At 35.9% G+C, this 22,424-nt stretch overlaps 1 protein-coding gene across 1 annotated transcript; it reads left to right on the top strand.

Annotated features, from left to right (window-relative positions):
• Nucleotides 1-21,379: 21,379 nt before the first annotated feature.
• On the top strand, nucleotides 21,380-22,147 carry LOC132057676 (uncharacterized). Its single transcript, XM_059450294.1, has 2 exons — nucleotides 21,380-21,685; nucleotides 22,094-22,147. The coding sequence occupies exons 1-2, from the start codon at nucleotides 21,380-21,382 to the stop codon at nucleotides 22,145-22,147; spliced, it is 360 nt and encodes a 119-aa protein (XP_059306277.1).
• Nucleotides 22,148-22,424: the final 277 nt, after the last annotated feature.

The raw sequence follows: 22,424 nt of genomic DNA, 5'->3' as shown, positions 1-22,424 counted from the left end.
ACACAGCATAAAATGCTTGTATCACAAGCTTTACAAATTGTACACGCAATGCATACTTGTACCAAGAGTTCTATAAATTGTACACTTCAACCAACTACTTTTAATTCCACGTGGACAATAAATTGTACACTTTAACCAACTACTTTTTACTTCCATGTGGACATATGTCATAGTACTGAATATTTATTGTCTTCTCATGTATACATGTATGCAGCTTCGTCCGTGCACTTTTCTTTTAATCCACGTTGATTTTTCTTCTTATTATTAATTTTATCCTTCACATTAATTACTCATTTCCAAATTATTTTCCAAGGCTATTGACATTATACACGAATAAATATGAATATTATGGTAAAATGTATACTCTCTCCGTCCCATATTACTTGCCCACTTTCCGTTTTATATGACCCTTAAGAAATCATAAACAAAAGATGTATTTTACTATCGTACTCCTATTTCTCTCTAATAAAGGGAGCGACTTTCATCCCCGTTTTCCTTCTTTCTCAATACTTTAAATGTGAAAGGCATTTAGCAATTCTCCGACATATTTATTTCCTCCGTCCACTTTTACTTGTTCACTTTTGACTTTTCACCTTCTTTAAGAATTAATAAATGAAGTATATATTTTATCATAATATCCATATTTATTAGTGTAGTATAGTCTCAGTAGTCTTAGAAAATGATTTGAAAATCAGTAATTAATGTGAAGGGTAAAATAGGAAGAAGAATTTTTTTTTTCTCTTGATATGTTAACGTGGACAATTACTTTTGACTTTTCACGTTATTTAAGAATTAATTTGGTGATTTACGATATAGCATATATCTTTCTAATTTTGATTTCTCTGTAACAATTCTTTTTATCTATAATTGTTAATATAAAAAATTATAATGTAACTAATTTACCCCTTATTATTTTAATTAATTTAATAAAAATATTTTATTAGTTTTTCTTTTAAAAGATCCAATATATACAACACAATGGTTCTTATGTTTGGATCTGAACAGTTAATTAATTGAGATGGATATTAACTTGTCGGTATACATATGAGATATTAAAGAATTTAAAAGAAAATATCTAGGATCAAAATATTAATTTTCTCTCACCTTCTTACTTTTTTTTTTTTACATCGATGAACAACTTTTTTTGTCATGATAATAATAAATTTTTAAAAATTATTTATAAAATATAAATTTTAAAAACTGATTAATTAAAGCGGATAAACAAATTTGCTCCGTGCTCCGCTTGTCATACTTATGACAGGTTGAAATAAACAGTCCACCTTGAGATACTTTAATTGGGTAGATGCTCCTTTATTTTGATATGACAAATCAAATATATTCTAAACAATTCGGATTCTTGGAGAAGGATAGGGAATGGACAAGGGTGAGTGTTGACTGTTGAGAGATGAAGTGAAAAATGACTTTTCGAAAATACGAGGTCGCCATATATCTCTGTCTGACAGTTAATAGCATCTCTAATTTCCTTTTGCAAGAAAATGGATGGAAATTTCTATACCCCAATTTCACACGGAAGCGCGTGGACCACGTGCTTATCTTTCTTGGTCCTCTGGATTTTCTTCTACTCGACTAAGGGCTCCACTACTAAAAAAACAGGCAAAAATCAACGGCCAAAACCTACGGACTGTGGTTTTTAGTGAAAACCGACGGAAAATCATCACAACACAATCCGTCGATTTACGTTACGTCAATTTTTAACTTTTTTTTGAAAATAAAATAATGAAATGTAGCAACTTGGAATCAAATCCGGGTATATTCCTTGGCATTAAAGGGTTCTAGCACTAGACCACTCATGTCTTTTGTTCAAATACTTACATTGATTTAATTTATACTATTTTTTCGCTCTAAAAACCGACTGAGTCCGTCGGCTTTTTTTATAAAAAAATAAAAATAAAAAATCGACGGAGTCAGTCCGTTTATTTTAGAAAATAATTATATTTTTCACTCATTTTTGCGCAAAAAATAACCTACGCAATCCTTCGGTTTTCTTAAAAAGAAAAAGATTTTAAAAAATTATCGAAAAACCGACGGATTCTATCGGTTTTTTTCGTCAGCTTTTGCCAATTTTTTAGTAGTGCCCATTTAACCCGGAGTTGTATATGGGATCATGTTTGGACATAGAATCGTTACAGTTTTCTAGAATAGAAGTTGAATTTCGGAGTTCGAAAAACTCCAAATCTTGTTTTCACATTTTTCTCATTCCAAATCACTCACAAAAATTCAGCATTTTTCTAAGTTTGTATTAATCCAAACAGAGTTACATTTTTCAACTTTTTTTTTCAAATACTACTTTTTTTAAAGAAAAAAATGCACATATTTTATGTCCAAACGCCCAATGAAATTAAATTCATTTAGTGATTTAATTTTAAATTTGAGTGTATACTAGCTATTCAATTTTTTATTTTTATTTGATATATAATGGTTGATCATACTTTTTCCATCTCGTTTTGTATGATATTATTGATTGAACATAATATATATAAGATAGTGAGTTTTTTTTTTTTTTTGGGTTTTCCATCCGGTGTCCGGTACCCGCATTAGAGTTCGACTATATTCGGATTTGTGCAGCGGAGGGCCCCATTCGGGGGGAAGCGCTCCCTACCAAGGATTTTTTCATATCTGGGACGCGAACCCGAGACCTCTGGTTAAGGGAGGAGTAGCCTCATCCGCTGCACCACATCCTTTGATGGTAGATGTTGACTTCTCTATAATAGAAGGAACTTCAAACTGACATTCCGTGAAAATTGTTTCTCTGGAAAATTATGGAATATGTTTTTCTAAGAAATATATTTCTGTATTTGGTTAGCAAGTAATTAGTATTTTCTAAACCTGCATATTAAATATCCATAATAATATTAGCAAATTGAATACTCTCTCCGTCCCACTTTATGTGAGACGATACGGAGTGCAAGGATTAAATTTTTTTTTTTTCTTTTAATGTTAATTCGGACAAAGAATCTTCAAATTTTTTTAAATAAAGTTCACATAACTAAAAAAGACATTAAAAAAATATTATAAGTCACGATCATTCATAATTCAAATTATTTAAAAGGCATATGAAAAATCTCGGTAAAAAACAATTCTTTGACTGTCTAACTAATAATTGTATCACATAAAGTGGAACAAAGGGAGTAGTATTTTGATGATTTTTTTAATATTAAAGAATGATAATATTTTCTATTATTGAGTGGAACAAGTAACTAATATAAAATATAAGTTAAAGTAATTATAGTGAAGACGAGCTTCGTTGATCGTAAGAAATAAGTCATTTATCCCGTTTGATTGACAACCAAATAAAAAATACTTTTTATTTTATTAATTTTATGAATGGCCACTCAATTTTTATTATTGCACCTAAAGTTGCCAAAATATTTCATAATAAAAAGGAAAAAGGTTCAAATATATTCATGTATACGATTTAGAGCAAATACACTATTCGTTAAAAAGTGGCCTATCTTTTGCTCATGCATTTACACCAACGGCTTAGATATACCCTCTTCGACTGTTGGAAGAAAAAAATTGATTTTAAAATTATTTTCTAATTATTTTTATTAAAATAAAAGTCAAGTGTATTTAATTAAAAGAAAAAGGGTTAGATTTACCACTCTACTTTCGAAATAGTTTAGTTGAACCTCCATTAATTTATTCGAACAGAAATACCCCTGTTGCTAGCAAATTTGGACCCACCGAACTATTAAAATCTCATATGGCCTGCTATTTTTGTGAGGTGGACACCTTGTAGCATGCCACCTCACCACCCTAATAGCCATGATTTGAAATTTGTTCGTAATTTTAAAATTTTTCATTTTGTTTGCATTCACACTTTTTATTTATTTATCAAATTTTCACATTAAAAATGAAAGAAAAAAAGGAAATAAATTTAAAAAAAACTCAGATAATGATAAGCAATACGTCTATATAAGGGTGTTGTTAACAGTTTCCTTGTCGTCAACAAGGCCTTCTTCAATAGCATTACATTTTTTCATGGGCTTTTTTCTTTCTGTTGATTAGCAACGGTCGCATACTTAGCCTCAGAATGATCAGTGAGTGGAGCTAAATGCACGAGGATGTGACGACTCTGCAGCTCCGCAGACCCATTTTGCGGGCGCATACCGACGGTCCATAAGATTGAAGTTGCGGAGGGTATGCAGAGTATGCGGTCGCATACTCCTGATGCGACCGCATACTTGGTCCGCAAGGCGTCATTAAAGCCCACGTTTTCACTTTTTGTCTCCCTTCTATAAATACTAGTCCTTGATTTTTGTGAAACATTGTTGAATATTCCTTACACAGCACTTTATTGTGTCATTTAGCACATCAAAGAGCATTGAATATTGGTTGTTGGTACCTTTAAGAAGATTCTCTTCCTTTTGTCATCTTCTTCCATTTAATCATTGTAAGCTTTATGGATATTCATTTTTATCTTGTTTTGCTTTTAATGAAGATGAGTAGCTAAATCATTTAGCTAAGGTTGTGGGACCAAATGTGTTAGTTATGTGATTGGGTTTCAAATTCATACTTCACTTTATATGTCAAAGATGTTTTCTATTAACTCTTCAAGCTTTAATGTCTTTTAATGGTTGCAAATATTATTTGTGCCTATTCACCTACATTTTACTTGGAAAAGAAAGTGTAAGTTAGGAAAAAAGTTAATAGCAATAATTTGGGGTTTTACACCCATCTAATAGCTTGAGCTAGGAATAGAAAATCCATTTGAGACTAGATGGGTATTCTCATGTGCAACATTCTAAGGCTTGGAAAAGCTTAGTGATGAAATTTGCTAATTTGGTTGGAAGACTTTTAGCAAGAACGTAGTAACCTATGATCTATTACATCTACGCATATAAATGAGTTGATTTGATACCCAACCGCATTACTTTCCATCGGAACCACAACTTTAGTTCCTTCACCAATTGTTTACATTTTATATCAATAACCTTTAGTCATTAATGAACAAACTTCAAACCAATTACTATTATATTCCCCTCTCCCTTGAAATATAGACTAATAGTATAGCATTACACTTAACAAGTATATTTATTCATTGTATTCTCTGTGGGATTCGACCCCAACCTTGTTGGGTTCTATATTTGACAATGACCGCTTACTCCTGATATTGAAGGTGTAATTTGGACGTATTAAATTTTGGCACCGTTACCGGGGAATACGATCTAGAAATTTACCAATTAGTGTAAAAGTATACTTTTAGTATTTATTTCTCTTCTTATTTTGTTTGTTGTTGTTGTGTTCACCCAGGTGCAATGGAGGATAATAATACGGATGATGATGAAATGATTGTGGAGCCGGGTGATGCAGCCGCTATTCGCCCACCTTCAGTTTAAGGAAACGGAAGTTTCCTGGTTAACAATACTATGTTGGACCTGCTCAACACCAAGGGCTTATTTGGGGGTCTACCAACGGATGACCTGAATAGGCACATAAAGAATTTTCTTGGGGTTTGCACCACTAATGTGCATCCAAATGTCTCCGCTGGGATGGTTAGGTTAAGGCTTTTCCCGTTCTCTCTCACGGGTGAGGCCACCTCATGGTTGGATGATCTTCCAGCTGGTTCTATTACTACTTGGGCGGAGTTGACTCAAGCATTCCTCAAGAAATTCTTCCTTCCTTCCCGGATGTTATAACTCCATGACGAAATCAACAGCTTTCGTCAACTTCAAACTGAAGCTCTACACGAGGCTTGGATTCATTTAAAAAAGAAAGTTAAGAGTTGTCTAAGGCATGGGTTGCCCAATAGTGCTCTTTTCCAAACATTCTATCGGTCACTTGATACGGTCAACAAGTCGATGGCAAATAATATTATGGGTGAGTCCCTGATGGAAAACTCTTATGCAGTGATGAGTGCTCTCCTAGATTAGTTGACTGAGACCAACAAAGCTTGGCACACTAGGGAGATGGAAGTGGTTGGAGGAGGTCCTTCCAAAATTGGCTTGTCTAGGGAGACAATAAAGAAGGAAGAAGAGAGAGATGAGACCATGACAAAGTTGGTTACCCAAATGGACCTTCTCACTAAACATGTATTGGGTGGAGGCTCCAAGCGAGTAAATGTGGTAGGATCTTGTGAAGGAGATTCTATGGATGAGCAATGCTTCCAAGTGTGTGAGGAGGAGACAACTTTATCAACAATCAAGCGGGGGGTTCCCGTTCGAACTACCAAGGTCCTAATCAAGGATCTTGGCGGCAAGGTCAAGGGAATCAAGGTTGGAACAAGGATAGCCGAAATCAAAGGGTGGAGCAAAGATAGTGAAAATTCTCATTGGCAGGACAACAATCAAGATGGTTATAACAACAATCAAGGTGGTTATAACAACAATCAAGGTGGTTACAACAACCACCGGAGCTCAAATCCTTATGTCCCACCAAAGGGGTATAACAACAATAAAGGTGGTTACAACAACCACCGGGGCTCAAATCCTTATGTCCCACCAAAGGGGTGTTACATCCCGTATTTTTGTACATTGGGATGTTTTAAGCTAATCGTGATAAGATTAAGGACAAGACTATTTTGGGATATGAGATAGAGACTTTTAATTCCCGATTTTAATTAATACACGAATTGCTTATAAATTTTAATTGGTATAGAAATATTAGTGGAGATTAGGGATTAATTAACATGATTAGATTATTAAGTGGGGATTAGGACTAAATATTCATTAATTAAGTGTTAGTGGGCCGTGTGGACCCCACCATGGCATGGCCAAATTTGATTGGCCCATGCCTTGAGTGGGGCACGTGTCCCTCTCCTAGGCAGCATATATATATCAAGTTTGATGACTAATGAATTCATTTCATCATCTTCAACTTGTAAAATATAGAGATAGAGAGAGGAAGAGCTTTCGGCCATGGCTGACCTTGGTAAGGTCCAAACTTTGTGATCAAAAAATTAATGTTTCAAGGTAATTCAACCATTTGAAGGTCTATAGCAACGTGATTTTGGTGGTTAGGGGCAGCAAGAGTGTATTTGTTAAAGTCACCAATTTCAGCCACATTAAGGAGCCAAGTTATTAAGGTAAGGTTTAATCTTCTTTTACGTATTGTTAGGGGTGGTTTGGACTTGTTGTAACTTGGTAAATATGAATTGAATCTATGGAAGTATGTGTGTTGATGTTGGGATATTGTTGAAGCCGTAGGGGGCTGTTCTATGTGAAAATGGTGAACTGATTATAACTAGTATTTTGGTTGTTGTTGTCATGGATTATGTGATGAGAATGAAGGAATTAAATGGTTAAAGTTGAAGTTGTATTTGTTTTGTGGGATGTTGTAAAACTTATTGTGATGTTAATGTAGTTTTCTTGCTTATGAATGAATGATGTTGTTGTCGTGTGGTTGCTGGTATAGTTCACGAATTTGGATGAAAAGAATATATGAGATGATGTATAAGAAGCGTATGTGGTTTGCTTGGTGTATGTGTAGACGTTCGTGAGATTATCGGGCATCTTTACATTGTTAGTTAGGGGCTGTTTTGGATATGTTGTTGTTGTTCTTGTTGAGTTGGAAGATTAAGTATGATTAAGATTATACATTATGTTGTTATATTGGTTGGGCTGTTATAAGGTCATTTCAATGAAAATGTTATGACTATGGATCATTAAGAATAACTTGAATATGTCGTAGTCGTATGTGGATTATTATCGAATGTTGTAAATGTGGGCTGTTTGGAATGTTGTGCGGTACATTCGGAGTGTTCTTGAATCTTGTCTTGAATAGTCTCGATATAGTACTTGAACGTGTGGTTATTGATGTTGGCTTAGTGGTTATGTAGTTAGTTTGAATATAAGGGAAACGTCGTCTAATTTTCTAGAAAGGAGTTATTAACGTTAGAATACGTTTTGAATCTCCCTGTAGCTTAACCATGGTTCTTGACGTTTAAATATTGGTTGAGACACTTTGGGTAGCATATACGTATTGTGCCACGGATAAGCGCCAAAGGTATGTAAAGCTATCCCTTCTTTTTTTTGGCATGTCTTAGATGTAAGTGATGTACGATATGAGCTTTGGGGTAATTCCATTCATAAGTTTCGAATGTGATTCATGATTCTTATTCACTTCTTGATGTTAGAACTCTTAAAGTAGTTGAGCTACTGCCTCTCGAGTCTTCTATATGTTGGATAGTAGTCGGATGTATAAGCTCCTATTCCAAAGACTACGATGACTAATGTCCACGATTTCCATAAACGTTTCGCACTATCTTGATACATGTCTATGATTCCTGAGGCTCTATTTGATATAGTTCATAGTGATATTCAAAGAGTACTTAACATGACTATTGCCTTGATACTCGAGTGTTAGTTAGTTTACCTATCGATTGAGTCTCAGATGATGATTTAGTTGCATATGGTTACTCACTACTCTGCTCGTGCATACCGTTATTACATCTTTCACCGAGTCCCGGGTCGGGTATGTATTCGTGCACAGTTTCACTGCATTGTTCACCGAGTCCCTCACTAGAGGGCCGGGTACGGTATATATATATGATGATATGATGATATGACGATATGATGATATGATGATATGATGATGGCACTGAGTCCCATGATGGGCCGGGCATGATATACATGTATATGATTGATTCACCGAGTCCATAATGGGCCGGATATGGTATATGATATAGTCATGCATGATCTTATCTCATAAGGCACAGGTACAGTGATTTCTAGATTATCATACTTGTCTCCTGGAATCTCTACTTCAGTTATGATCTTTCTTATTGTATTTCATGCTTTATATACTCGTACGTATCCCGTGCGCCACCCCCTTTCTTCGGGCTGCGTTTCGTACACCCGCAGTGCGGATACTCGCTTTTGGTGATCCGCCGGCTCAGGGGACCTATTCGGTATCCGGGAGTGCTCAATTGTCTCGGAGCCTAGACTTTGGTACGGACCTTTTGATGTGTATGTATGTTTATCCGGGGGTACGGCGGGCCCTATCCCGTCATATATTCTTGTTGATACTCTTAGAGGTCTGTAGACATATGTGTGGGTTATATATAGATGTTGTTCAGCTGTGTTAGTATGACTTGTATTTTGGGACGTTCCCATTCGTAGTGGCAGCCTTGTTGGCTTGTGTATATATTTTGGGATGTTGTATATAAGTGGCAGCCTTGTCGGCTTGCGTATGTATATAGTTGGGACGTTCCGTACGTTATACGGCCTTGTCGGCTTATGTCTTTGTGTTATCACGTGACGGTTGTAACTCCTCAGGAGACAGGTTGCCTTGATATATATATGTGACAGTTCTGAGATGACGTTCTGTTTTTTTTTATAAGTTCCATATTATGTTTAGTTTCAGATTGATTATAGCTAACAGGTGTATACGAGTATCCAACTCGGGCACTAGTCACGGCCTACGGGGTTGGGTCGTGACAAGGGGAACCAAATTATTTCAAGCCAACCATCGATTAGCGACCCCGCTAGTTCTAAAATGGAGAATATGCTATCAAGAGTGTTGATAAAGGTGGACTCGACCGATTCCTTTTGCAAAGAGACAAAGGATGAAATGAAAAGCTTGGGGAAAATTGTAGGTTCTCACTCAACTTTCATCAAGCAATTAGAATCACAACTTAGCCAAATCTCGGCTACTCTCAATCAAAGACAACGACACTCCTAGTGATACGGTTGCAAACCCAAAGAATGATAGTGATCATAAATGCCATGCAATCACTACTAGGAGTGGCAAGACAATTGGGGGAGAGACATCGGTGAAAGATAATGTGGTGGTTGATGATGAGAAATTTTTTGAATAGTCCATTGTTGTTGAGGAAGAAGTGACTCCAAAGAAGAAGCGGGCTAGTATTGAAAAGCCCATTATTATTGAAGAAGTACCGAAAAATGATGAAGCGTCAAAAGGCAAGGAAGCGGTAGAGGCGGTTCCAAGGGCTTTACCGCCCGTTCTAAAGCCTCCTCCTCCATTTCCTCAATGATTGGCTAAGAAAGTGGATGATGGAAAGTTTATCAAGTTTATCGAGAGATTGAAAGGGCTTTCAATCAACATTCCTTTGGTGGAAGCACTTGAACAAATGCCCGGTTATGCAAAATTCATGAAAGACCTTGTGAGCAAGAGGAGACATGCTAGTTTTGAAATGGTGGGAGTTACACATCATTGTAGCTCTATTATGACAAAAGCCTCGGTTCAAAAGAAGAAAGATCCGGGAGCTTTCACTATTTCGTGCACTATTGGGATGTACAAATTTGCCAAAGCTTTATGTGATCTTGGGGCAAACATCAGCTTGATGCCGCTTGCTATCTTTAACAAGTTGGGTTTGGGCACTCCCCGGCCCACAACAATGAGTTGCTAATGGCGGATAGAACCGTGAAGAAACCGGTTGGTATTCTTTATAATGTGCTTGTGAGAGTTGATCGGTTCATTTTTCCAGCCGACTTTGTGATCTTGGATTGTGAAGTTGATTTCGAGGTGCCCATAATCTTGGAAAGACCTGTCTTGGCTACGGGGCGTGCTCTTGTAGATGTAGAGAGGGGTGACCTAAAATTTAGAATGAATGATGAAGAGATCACTTTCTATATTTGCAAGTCAATGAAACAACCGGCAGCTATGAGTGTTGTGTCGGTTATTGATACAATTGATGAGACCATGGAGACATCTGTTGAGCATAAACATATGGGTGATATGTTGGCGGCGGTGATAATGAACTATGATGGGGAAAATGAAGAAGAGTTCGAGGAGATAGTTAATGCATTGATTGGGTTGGGGTCATACCACTACAATCCAAAGAAGCTTGATCTTGACTTAGAAAACCAAGAAACTCCTCCTGCAAAGCCTTCCATTATTGAGTCTCCGAGCTTGGAACATAAACCTCTTCCTTCAAATTTGAGGTATGAATTCCTTGGTCCTAACAACACATTGCCCGTAATTATTTTCGCCTGGTTGACAGACGAGCAAAGAGAAAGGTTGTTGATAATCTTGAGAAGATGCAAAAAAGCTATTGGTTGGTGTATTGCGGATATCCAAGGGATTCTGCCCGGTATTTGTACTCATAAAATTCAACTTGATGAAGAGTGTAAGCCAAGCATTGAACATCAAAGGAGGTTGAATCCTCCTATGCAAGAGTTTGTGAAGACCGAAATCATCAAGTGGTTAGATGCCCGTGTTGTGTACCCTATATCGAATAGCTCTTAGGTTAGTTCGGTTCAATGAGTTCCCAAAAAAGGTGGAATCATCATGGTGGAAAATGCTAAAAATTAATTTATTCCCACTCGCACGGTCACCGGATGATGGGGTTGCATGGATTATCGAAAGTTGAACAAATGGACTAAAGGACCACTTCCCAATGTCATTCATAGATCACATGCTTGATAGGCTTGAGGGAAGGGATTATTATTGCTTTCTTGATGGCTATTCCGCGTACAATAAAATCACCATTGCTCCCGAGGACCAAAAGAAAACCACTTTCGTTTGTCCTTATGGGACCTTTGCTTTTAAGAGGATGCCCTTTGGGCTATGTAATGCACCCGCAACTTTTCAACGTTGCATGATGTCTGTTTTCTCCGATATGATTGAGGAGTCCATTGAAATCTTCATGGACGACTTTTCGTTAGGGATTTCCTTTGATGAATGCTTGGAGAATCTTGCCCAATTATTGAAAAGATGTGAAGAGACAAACTTGGTTCTAAATTGGGAGAAGTGTCACTTCATGGTTAGAGAAGGAATTGTCTTGGGACAAAAGATTTCGAAAAAGGGGCTTGAGGTTGATCAAGCTAAAATTGAGGTTATTGTCAAGCTTCCTCGCCCAATATCCGTCAAAGGTTTTCGTAGCTTCCTTGGGCATGCCAGATTTTATAGAAGATTCATCAAGGATTTCTCAAAAATAGCCAACCCTCTATGCATGTTGTTGGAGAAGGAGTCAAACTTTGTATTTGATGATACTTGTGTGAAGGCATTTGAGGGCTTGAAAGAGAGACTCACATCGGCTCCTATCATCATTGCCCCGGATTGGTCTCAACCCTTTGAGTTGATATGTGATACAAGTGGATTCGTCATGGGGGTCGTTCTTGGCCAAAAGAATAATAAGATCTTCCATCCAATCTACTATGCAAGCAAGACACTATATGGTGCCCAAATGAATTAGACGGTCACCGAGCAAGAGTTGCTTGCTATTGTGTTTGCTTTCGAGAAGTTCTGGGCTTACTTGTTGGGCACCCATGTGATTGTTCACACCGACCATACGGCTCTACATTAACTCATGATAAAGAAAGATGCAAAACCGAGGTTGATACGTTGGGTCCTTCTCTTGCAAGAATTTGACTTTGAAGTCAAAGATAGAAAGGGTTGTGAAAACTAAGTGGCGGACAATTTGTCTCGTCTTGAAGAGGGTGGGTGTAGCGTGTCATATTTTTTCCGATTCTCATTTGCATTTGCCTCATTTAAAAAGGAAAGTGTCCCGGAGAAGTACAGTTGTCAATCGTACCGGGAAAAAAGGAAAAAAATATACTTCTACGTAGTGGTGCTCTAAATGGACTTATTTTTAGAGTCGCCACCTAATTTTTAGGAAATTAGGAAAAATCGAGTCGAAAAGGGTTCATTTAAAACAACTATTTTATGATTATTTTAAAAGAAACCGAATCTACACAGAGTCTAGGTAAGGGTTCTGGTGATCCCCCGGGGAAGGTGTTAGGCATCCCGGTATTAAGGATCCGCTCAATTGCGGTTTACCTACGGGTTCTAATAATATGTTCATATAGATATAAACTAGTTTGTGATAGAAAATAGTTTTTTGTTTAATACTTCCGCAAATAAATTTTAGTCATTTATGCAAAAATAGCGCGTTTCAAGAATCAAAAGTGGTAGATTTTTGCTCAAAATTGGGCGTTTGGGGTGTCGGACTAGAACACTTAGGCTAATACCCGAAAGGCTCTTAGCCTAAGTAGGACCCTACGTAGTCCACCTAAAACGTCTTTGAAAAAAAGTGTTTTAAGTATAGAAAATATTTTTATACGAAAAATAGTTTTTGTATATAATATATAATTATACCAAGTAATTTATACTAAGTTATTTATACTAAGTTGTCCAATTTTTATCTCAACTTTTATCCCATTTTTATCCGTTTTATACAATTTTTTATACAAGTCTATGAATATCGAAATCAGTCCAACAATTCCAAAACGGTCCATGTCAGTCCAAGTCCTTAATTTTTAAAATGTCAATTTCAGTCCCAAGGTCTTCTAGATTAAGCAGATTTGGTCCTTTAAAATCCAAACAGTCCGTTTTTCCAATTTTATACCATACTTATGTTAATTAGTTTATGAAAATTGTTTTAGGCAACTCTAATGAGCGGTTTAATCATATGGGTTCCAATATGAAATTTAAAATGCATGTAATGATAATATAAAGCATGAATTGCAAAGTTTAAGGGAGTTGGGCCTACCAAGTCCAATAGGAAAAATGCTCATCAAAATTCTAAGTCCATTCCAAATCCCGCTCCAAATGCTTTGCTCGTCCATGATTTGTGTTTGACTCGATCTAATGAGGTTACCGGGCCTCGTGGAAGCCCACCAATGGATTGGGGGGGGGGGGGGGCAAGGATACAAACGGGGGTATACATACATTAGTATATACTTACAATTAAAATTTAAGTACAGAAAATTAAATTCTTAACTACTATTACAAAGCCAAAATTTAAATCACATCTCAAACTGGGCTAGGCCCAGTGGTAAAGATAACCAGAAATGAATAGCTGCAGCCCAATGAATATCACTAGCCCAAGTTCAACAAAATAGACTAAATATGTGTAACGGCTGAAGTCCAGGCCCAACTAGAGCCCCATACTCCCTTTTCTCTTCCCATTTTTCCTAAGTGTTGAGCTCCCATATACATGATATACCCCCTGATATACTACTCACTCTTGCTCCAAATTTTACTAAGTGCCAAAACAGCCCATATACATAGAATATGCAGTGTATACTTAGGTGAAATGGGAGCAAAACCACCCTGACGAGGGGGCATACCCTCCATATTTTAAACTCAAATCTCATAGCAGTGATCACACAATCAAACCAACATAAACCTTAACAAAACTCTCAAAACATGCAAGTTCCAACTTAAATGACTAGATGATCTAAAGATAGTTTACAAAGTGAGGTAATAATAGTCTAATGGTTTAATGAATGCCACAACAAAACACACAACGCAATTAAGGAGAACACAGATGCAGGGGCCTAAGCACAAGAATGTCCCTTTTTGATGTCCAAGGTAAGCCAAACAATGAAACTCTAAGACAATGTACATGGAGTGGTTTTTAAGATTTTCAGAGATCACATATATGTCAAGTGATGCAACTTATAGATGTTTCGATAACTAAGTTTAAAGTAGTTTAAGTTATAAAACCAAAGAAGAAGATGGTGATGCAAGAACATTATAGCACAAAGTTCATGAGGCAGTTTTGTGTAAGACTTAGGTGACACATAACCACACAGGATCCATTAGCAAAAGGAGGAGTCAACTAGGTTCAAGTAAGAATCAACTCACCCAAGCAAGTTGGACAGTAGAGGTTCTGATCAAAACAAGTTCAAAAGACTACACTACCAGAAAAACTCAAATTACATGGGGATTTTTTTCGCAGATAATTGCTGCGAATTTTCATGCGGAAATCAAAAAATTCTTAAAATCTATTATATTTACCTGCGGATATGATTTTCCCAAGTAAATCCACAGGTATATTTGGCGCCATTTAGCGCCAAAATTTTACATAGGGATTTATTTGAGGAAAATAATCCCCAAGTATCATTCCGCAGGTAATATGAAAATTATATTTCCTTTGTGAATTGGCAAGAAATTCCCCATGTTGTTATACTTGCGCATTTACCTGGGGATTTTTTCTTGGGGATTTACCTAGGGATTTTATTACCTAGGGAATTATTTAGGAATTTTGTTCTTGCGATTTTCTTTGGGAATTGTTTTTGAGAATTTATCTGAGGATTTTCTTACCTAGGCAATTACTTGGGGATTTTATTGCTCGGGATTTACATGAGGATTATTTCTTGGGATTTTACCCGAGGATTTTATAATCTAGAGAATTACTTGGAAATTTTGTTGCAGCGATTTTAGCTGAGAATTTTTTCTTGGGGATTTTGTTACCTAGGGAATTACATGGGAATTTTGTTGCCACGAATTTACCTAGGTATTATTTCTTGCGGATTTACTTGAGGATTTTATTATCTAGGGAGCTACTTGGGCATTTGGTTGTTGCGAATTTAGTTGGGAATTATATCTTGGGTATTTATCTGGGAATTTGATTACCTAGGAAATTACTTGAGGGATTTTTTTTAGCACATCAATTTTAACTAGGATTATTTTTTGTAGATTTATCTAGTGATTTTATTACTTAGGAAATCACCTTGGGCTTTTGTTTATGCAATTTTAGCTAGGATTATTTCCTTAGGATTTATGTAAGAGTTTTATTACCGAGGAAATTAATTGGGGATTTGTTGCTGCGACTTTACTATGGATTATTTATTGAGGATCTACTTGGGGTTCTATGTACGGAAATCATTCTTTATACAAATTCCATTTCTTGGATATATTTAAAATTTATTTATAGTAGAATAGTTAAAATATTCATCCCATATAAAGGTTAACGATATTATATGTACTTGAGATTGAAAATGTGTCGAATGGCCGGGTACAAATTCAATTCTTCATGTGTTTTAATTTAATTAATCACATAAAGAAGGAGTAATAAAGAGAGGTTTTCGAATTTTGTGGTTTAAATTAAAGATGTGTAACATTTAGCAAAATCTCTTTAATTTTAATCTTGTTGTCTTAAACTTATAATAGTGTAGAATGCTTGAATTCAAAACTTGCTAAATCAAACGGAGGCACACTTTTAGTTTCAAAAGAAAAGTAAGCTCACTTAGATTGGGAGGAAGTACAAAAATAATTGTCATAAACCTCATTATATTTAAAATTAAGAATTTGATGTTGTTGATCAAAAAATAATATGAGAAAGCAAAGATACGATCACGTCACACATTCATCTAATCCGACTTTGTATAGGAGTATATGTTATTTCTTCACAAGCATTTAAAATGATTTAATTTTCCGTAGTATGTTACTTATGATTAGTATTAGTTCGTAAATATTAGTGCTAAAATATAAGTATCAAGTGATCAAGTAATTTTATTATCAAACATCTTCTCAGTTAACTTATAACATTATTGAAGTGACTTGATCAAAATAATTTAACTAATTTTTTATTGTCCACATGTATTTAAAATGATGTAATTTAACTCTAGTATGTAACTTCAACTATATTAATTGATACTTTTTAGTATTGATATTTAAGTATCAAGTGATCTTCTTATTCTCTTTTCAAACATCATTTTAATTACTAACTTTTAACATCATTAAAATAGTTGAACTTGTATTTTTTGTTAGAATTGGTGTAGCACTTTTGGACATTGCGTTATGTTTAACTATGATATTTTTTTATATTTTAAAAGAATTTATTGTGCCAATGTAAATTGAAAAATAACTGAGAGTTCCGTTTTTTAAATAAAAGTTAGCATAGTCATAATTAAATCCTCTTACTCTCACTTGAATTATTTAGTTTTATTGTGGATTGTGGAAGTCTTAATTAGAAAGAAAATAAGATTTATTGAGTAGATAAACAGAAGGGGTCAAACAAGGAGAGAAATGAGGATAGTAGATAAACAAACAGTACCACATCTGTTAGAAACATAAACATTCTACAATTTATAAGCCATGAGCTAGAGTTCAAATGTCAATTCAGCTACACAGTGGGGCACGCGCACGAGGTTTGTCAAAGTTATTATTCGTAGCAAAATTGGTAAGAGAATTAGTTGGAAGAGCTTGAGGAGTTGATTAAACAAAAATAGAACATATGGATGGCGGATTAAACAAAAATAGAACATATGGATGGCGGGACACGTGGGGTAGCAAAATTGGTAAGAGAATTAATTAATTGAGCTGAGGAACCAAGCAAAAATAGAAAATAACAATCTTAATGCTGTCTAAAAGTTCCTACCGATTTACTTGGGAAAATTTTCATGCGGAATTACATGGGGATCTTTTTCAAAGAAAATCCGCAAGAAAATTTCTATGTTTACGAATTTCTACCAAAACAATTTTGGGAATTATTAATTTTTTGGCAAAAAAATCCGCAAGTAATTTACGTGGGGATTTAATTTACATGGGGATTTTCAAATCCGCATATAAATTTACCTGGGGATCCGAAAATCCCCATGTAATAATTACCCACGAAGGTTTTTCCTTCGGATTTTTTTGGTAAGAAAATCCGCAGGAAACTGAATTACTTGCGAATTTTCTTGTATAATCCGTAGGAAAAGCCCCATGTAATTACGTTTTTCTTGTAGTGCTATTTTTTGCCATTTTTTAGTTTATAAGGTTCAAATCTAGGGGTACTCACATAAACCAAGTAAAGAGCAAACTAGAGCACAGATGAACACCTTTTCGAAGCTACTTACTAACCATGAACCAACTACACTAGAAAAATGCAAGCCTATCTATAAGTTTTAAGCTCAGTGGACATAGTTCCACATTTTAGGCAAAAGGGAAGCTCCAATAGGTGTTCTCACAGATTCAGAAGAACAATAAACAAAGAAGTAGCACATTACACTGAAGATGTGTTGAGTCAACTAAGAAATGAAGAAGCAGCCTGTTTTCAAATATTTAGAATAGTATAAGTCTCATTTCAGTCAAAATGTGATAAAACAAACTTAGTGTGATAAAACAAACTTAGTTCTGAACTTAATCACTTAGGAGTGACATATAGAGGCAAGTTTTCAGCAAATCAGACACTTCATAGACACAACTAGAGCAAATTTTGTAAAAAAAATGGGAAGCTGCATACAGAGAGCAGTCAGGATTTAGAGAGTCTTAGAGTTTAGAACTATTTTCTGAACCATTAGTGGTTGGAAACAAAAATCTAAGCATATTACTATCTTTAGACTAATCCATTAAAAAGAGAGGGTCATTATCAGGGTTTTAGACTTCAAATCAGTACCATCAAGCAGTGTACTACATCTCATATTCACTCAAATACTGATCAGGTCCTGAACTTACACCAAACACTTGGAAATTTTCATTTTTCTAAAAAAAAAAAAGACAAGCTGGATTTTCAGAGGTGGTATAATACAAGCTTCCTAGTGACTAAACAGGAATCAGGAGAACACAAAGACCATAATCAATCATGTCATTATCAAGCATACAGAGAAAAGATCCATCAGAACTTATTCCTCACTTTTTACTATCATAAACAGTGTTCAAAAGTACAACAGGACTCAGCAGACTTCTAAGTTATCTAAATAGACATTTTAATCACATAAGTAGACAGTAAAACAAGGTAATAACTCCATGTCACACTACTCAGGCACACAAAGCACATACAGAGCTTAAGAGAGACATAGATTTAGTTAGAGCTTGCAATTTTTAAAACCCCTGCATCATTATACTATATCTAAATCTCCATACCAGCAGACTGTACATCGTAACCACCTCCATTAGCTCATTGAGATGTTTTGAATCTTTATTCCATTTTTAGAACTTGGACAAACTCATCTAACCCCTTAAAAACCACTTAATCATCTTTGACCTTTATAGAACTATTAACATGGCAGATTAAAGACACCACATTGTTTCATATTTTAGCACTTTTCACTTATTTTTTGAACCAACAGTGACTTAACTACACTTTAACTTCAAATATACATAGTTAAGGCTAAAACAAGATCTGATATCATAAAGAACCAATGAAACAGTAAAACAAACTACATAACAAGAACAGTAATCAAAAAGTAAGACAAGAATCAGGAGTTACCTTAAAAAAAAGCATTGAACTACACAAATTATTTCCCTTGTTTTGAACTCTTTTATTATCAAACAAGGTTATAGCATAGCCATTACACTATTTTAAAACACAGGATCACCTTCAAACAAACTCCAAAACTCAGAAAAGCAATAGAACAGTAACTACAGGTTATGCAACTCCATTTTTTCACTTTTTTAGTTTTTTTTTTTTTTTAAACCTTATCATCAGCTAACAGCAACAAGATAGCAACATCAATAGACATGTAAGTTTATTCAACATTCAATAAGTAACTTTCATTGACCAAAACGACTTCAAAGATAGAGTGAATAACGTGAAAACAAGAATGTTACCTTTTGTTGGGGCAACCTAAGGATCAAAGGGTAGAGATTGGATCAACACCTCAAGCCAACAACCAAAAGAACCCCAAACAGCCTAGTTTCTTCTAATATTTTGTAATGTAGGTATTTTTAGAGTAGTGTAGTATAATAGTAGTTTATTGATGATGTGGTATTTTTTGTAGGAACGTAAAGACTTAGTAAGATTTTTGTGCTATCAATTTCTCAGAAAAAAAAAATCCGTTCTCTCCCATGGTCATGAAACTTTCTATATATAGTATTAAGAATAGGGTTTAGGGACAAAGGAGGTAAAAAAAAAAATCACTCCAACAGATTCCCCCTTAAATCTTAAACCTTAAATTCAAACAAATTCAAAATTTTGCAAAGGGCAAAGGAATTTTTCAACAAAATTCCCACAATTAGTACCATGACCAATTAGAAATGGTACACCTCACACAACACAACAAAAATACAGCATATTGTACCCTAAAATAGGAGAAAAATATAATAAAAATCAAAAATACCAAGATAGTACAAATACAATGAATTTTGTACCACTCTAATGGTACAATTGTACCAAATAGTACAATGAGGATAAAATCCCCAAATTTATACCTTAGCCATGAAATATCTAGAAAGTTTCCCCTAGATTCTTTATTTTAATGCGTATGGTGCACAAGATGGCCAAGGGCTCAAGGCCCTACCCATGGCAACCATAAACACATAAAGAATCCAAGTAACAAACCTAGTATGATTCAATTTAGGCATAAATATGAAATTCGAATGGAAATAAACCTGGAAATAATGAGTAATCATGATTAAGAGTAAAACCCGTCAAGAAATTGGCCAAGAAAGACCCCGAATCGCCATGAATAAGACACGGTTAAGGAAACCGTAAAAAATCGCAAATTGCCTCATGAAGGAGATGAGGGAGTCGGGTGAAATGAAAATGAGAATGTGGGGGTGTGAAGTTTGTTTTAACAAACTTCAACACCCCTTCGTTTTTTAAAACATTAACCCCCCTTAGTTTTAAAGTAATAAATAAAAACCCCCTCCCTAATTTAAATCAATTAGAAGCTATATATTATAAATACGCGTATTACTAAGTAAAAATAATTATTTTGGCTAATTGAAATTTTAAAATTCGCAAATTTAGAAAATTAGTTTCAAAATGAGCCGTAATTCACACGTCGTCTTAATTAACAATTTTCCCGAGTTAGACAGAGCAGGATATGTATTTTCTTTTTGAATTATATTTATGAAAATAAATAACTCGTAATTTCTAGTAATCGTCAATTTTCTACAGAATAATAGTTAAACGTCAATTTTTTGCAAATTTCTCGGGGTTTTTGAATTTTAAATTTTTTAAAAGGCCTCCTTACTCCGTCTTGGACTTGAGAAATTTGAAAATTAGAATACGCATTTTATGAGATGAAAATTAGGTGCCAACAGTGGGCATCCATTGGATGGCCTAAAAATCAATGAGTCATTCCCGAATGAGCAAGTGATGGCGGGGTCATATGATATGATTCCATGGTATGCCGACTTTTCAAATTATCATGCTAGTGACATTATGCTGGAGGATTTGAACTTCCACTAAAAGAAAAAGTTCTTGAGTAAGGTTCGGAATTTCTATTGGGATGAGCCATCATCTATTCCGGATTTGTGCTGACAACATCATAAGAAGGTGCATACCCGAAGTAGAAATGATGCCATTCATTGAGGCATGTCACTCATCACCGGTTGGTGGACACCACAGTAGCTCAAGAATGGTGGCCAAGGTTCTTCAAAGTGGCTTTTATTGGCCAACAATCTATCAAGATGCACATGACTTTGTGAAAGCTTGTGATCAATGTCAAAGGCATGGGGGCATCTCAAGGAGGCATGAGCTACCGATGACACCGATTCTTGAAGTTGAATTGTTTGATGTATGGGGCATTGATTTTATGGGTCCATTTGTGAGTTCCTACAATAACAAATACATTCTTGTGGCGGTGGACTATGTGTCCAAATGGGTGGAAGTCATCGCACTCCCTAATAATGAAGGAAGAAGTGTCACCGCATTCTTGAAGAGGTATATTTTCTCAAGGTTTGGAACTCTAAGGGCAATCATTAGTGATGGGGCTCTCATTTTTGCAACCGATTATTCAAGATTGTTTTTGAGAAATATGGAGTCAAGCACAAAGTTTCCACCCCTTATCATCCCCAAATGAGTGGGCAAGTGGAGGTGTCAAATCAGGAGATCAAGAGCATCCTCTCCAAAACCGTGAATGCTAACCGGACCGATTGGTCAAGGAAGTTGGATGATGCATTGTGGGCATATCGGACGGCTTACAAGACGCCAATAGGTATGTCTCCTTACCAATTGGTGTTTGGGAAAGCTTGCCATCTCCCGGTAGAGCTTGAGCATAAGGCATTGTGGGCCTTAAAGAGGTTGAATCTAGATTGGGGTGATGCCTCAAAGTTGAGGTTGGATCAACTAAATGAGCTGGATGAATTCCGTTTTAGAGCATATGTTAGCTCTTCCCTCTACAAGGCCCGCATGAAGCATCATCATGATAAGAAGATTTTGAAGAGAGAGTTCACTCCGGGGATCGTGTGTTGTTGTTCAATTCAAGACTCCGTTTGTTTCCCGAAAAATTGAAGTCAAAGTGGTCGGGCCCATTTGAAGTCACCCAAGTGTTCCCACATGGAGCAATTGAGCTTGTTTGCCCAAGTGGTAATAGAATCAAGGTGAATGGGCAAAGGGTGAAGCACTACTTGGGCTCCCCCAATGAAGCAAAGATTATTGAGGTCATCTTCCTCAATGAGCCATAAAAAGGATGATACCGTCGTGCCGCGACGTTAAATCAAGCGCTTCTTGGGAGGCAACCCAAGTTTTTAATTTTGCATTTTTCTTTTTTACGTTTGTTGAATTGTGTAGGATGCAATGTTGCAAGGAAATGGAGTGAAACATCCAAGAAAAATGAAAATTTAAGTTGGCTGAAGTTGCGGCCTACATGCGGGACCGCATCCTGAGTTTGCGGTCGCAAACTTCAGCCCAGGATTGGGCAGTGAGCTGTGCAAAAATGTCAAATATGCGGGCCTGATGCGGCTCCGCATATCTCACATGTGGTCGCATGTAGGCTCGCATCTCCAAATGAATGACACGTCAGGTAATCCAACTTGCGGCGAGTTTGCGGGACCACAAACTGTGAATGCCACCGCATACCGACCGCAAGTTGCGTGAGTATAAAAAGGTCTTTTGACCGTCT

This window comes from Lycium ferocissimum, chromosome 5, assembly GCF_029784015.1.
Source record: "Lycium ferocissimum isolate CSIRO_LF1 chromosome 5, AGI_CSIRO_Lferr_CH_V1, whole genome shotgun sequence".
Classification (NCBI taxonomy): domain Eukaryota; kingdom Viridiplantae; phylum Streptophyta; class Magnoliopsida; order Solanales; family Solanaceae; genus Lycium; species Lycium ferocissimum.
Note: the sequence above shows the minus strand (reverse complement) of the source record. Positions and strands in the feature narration are given on the sequence as shown.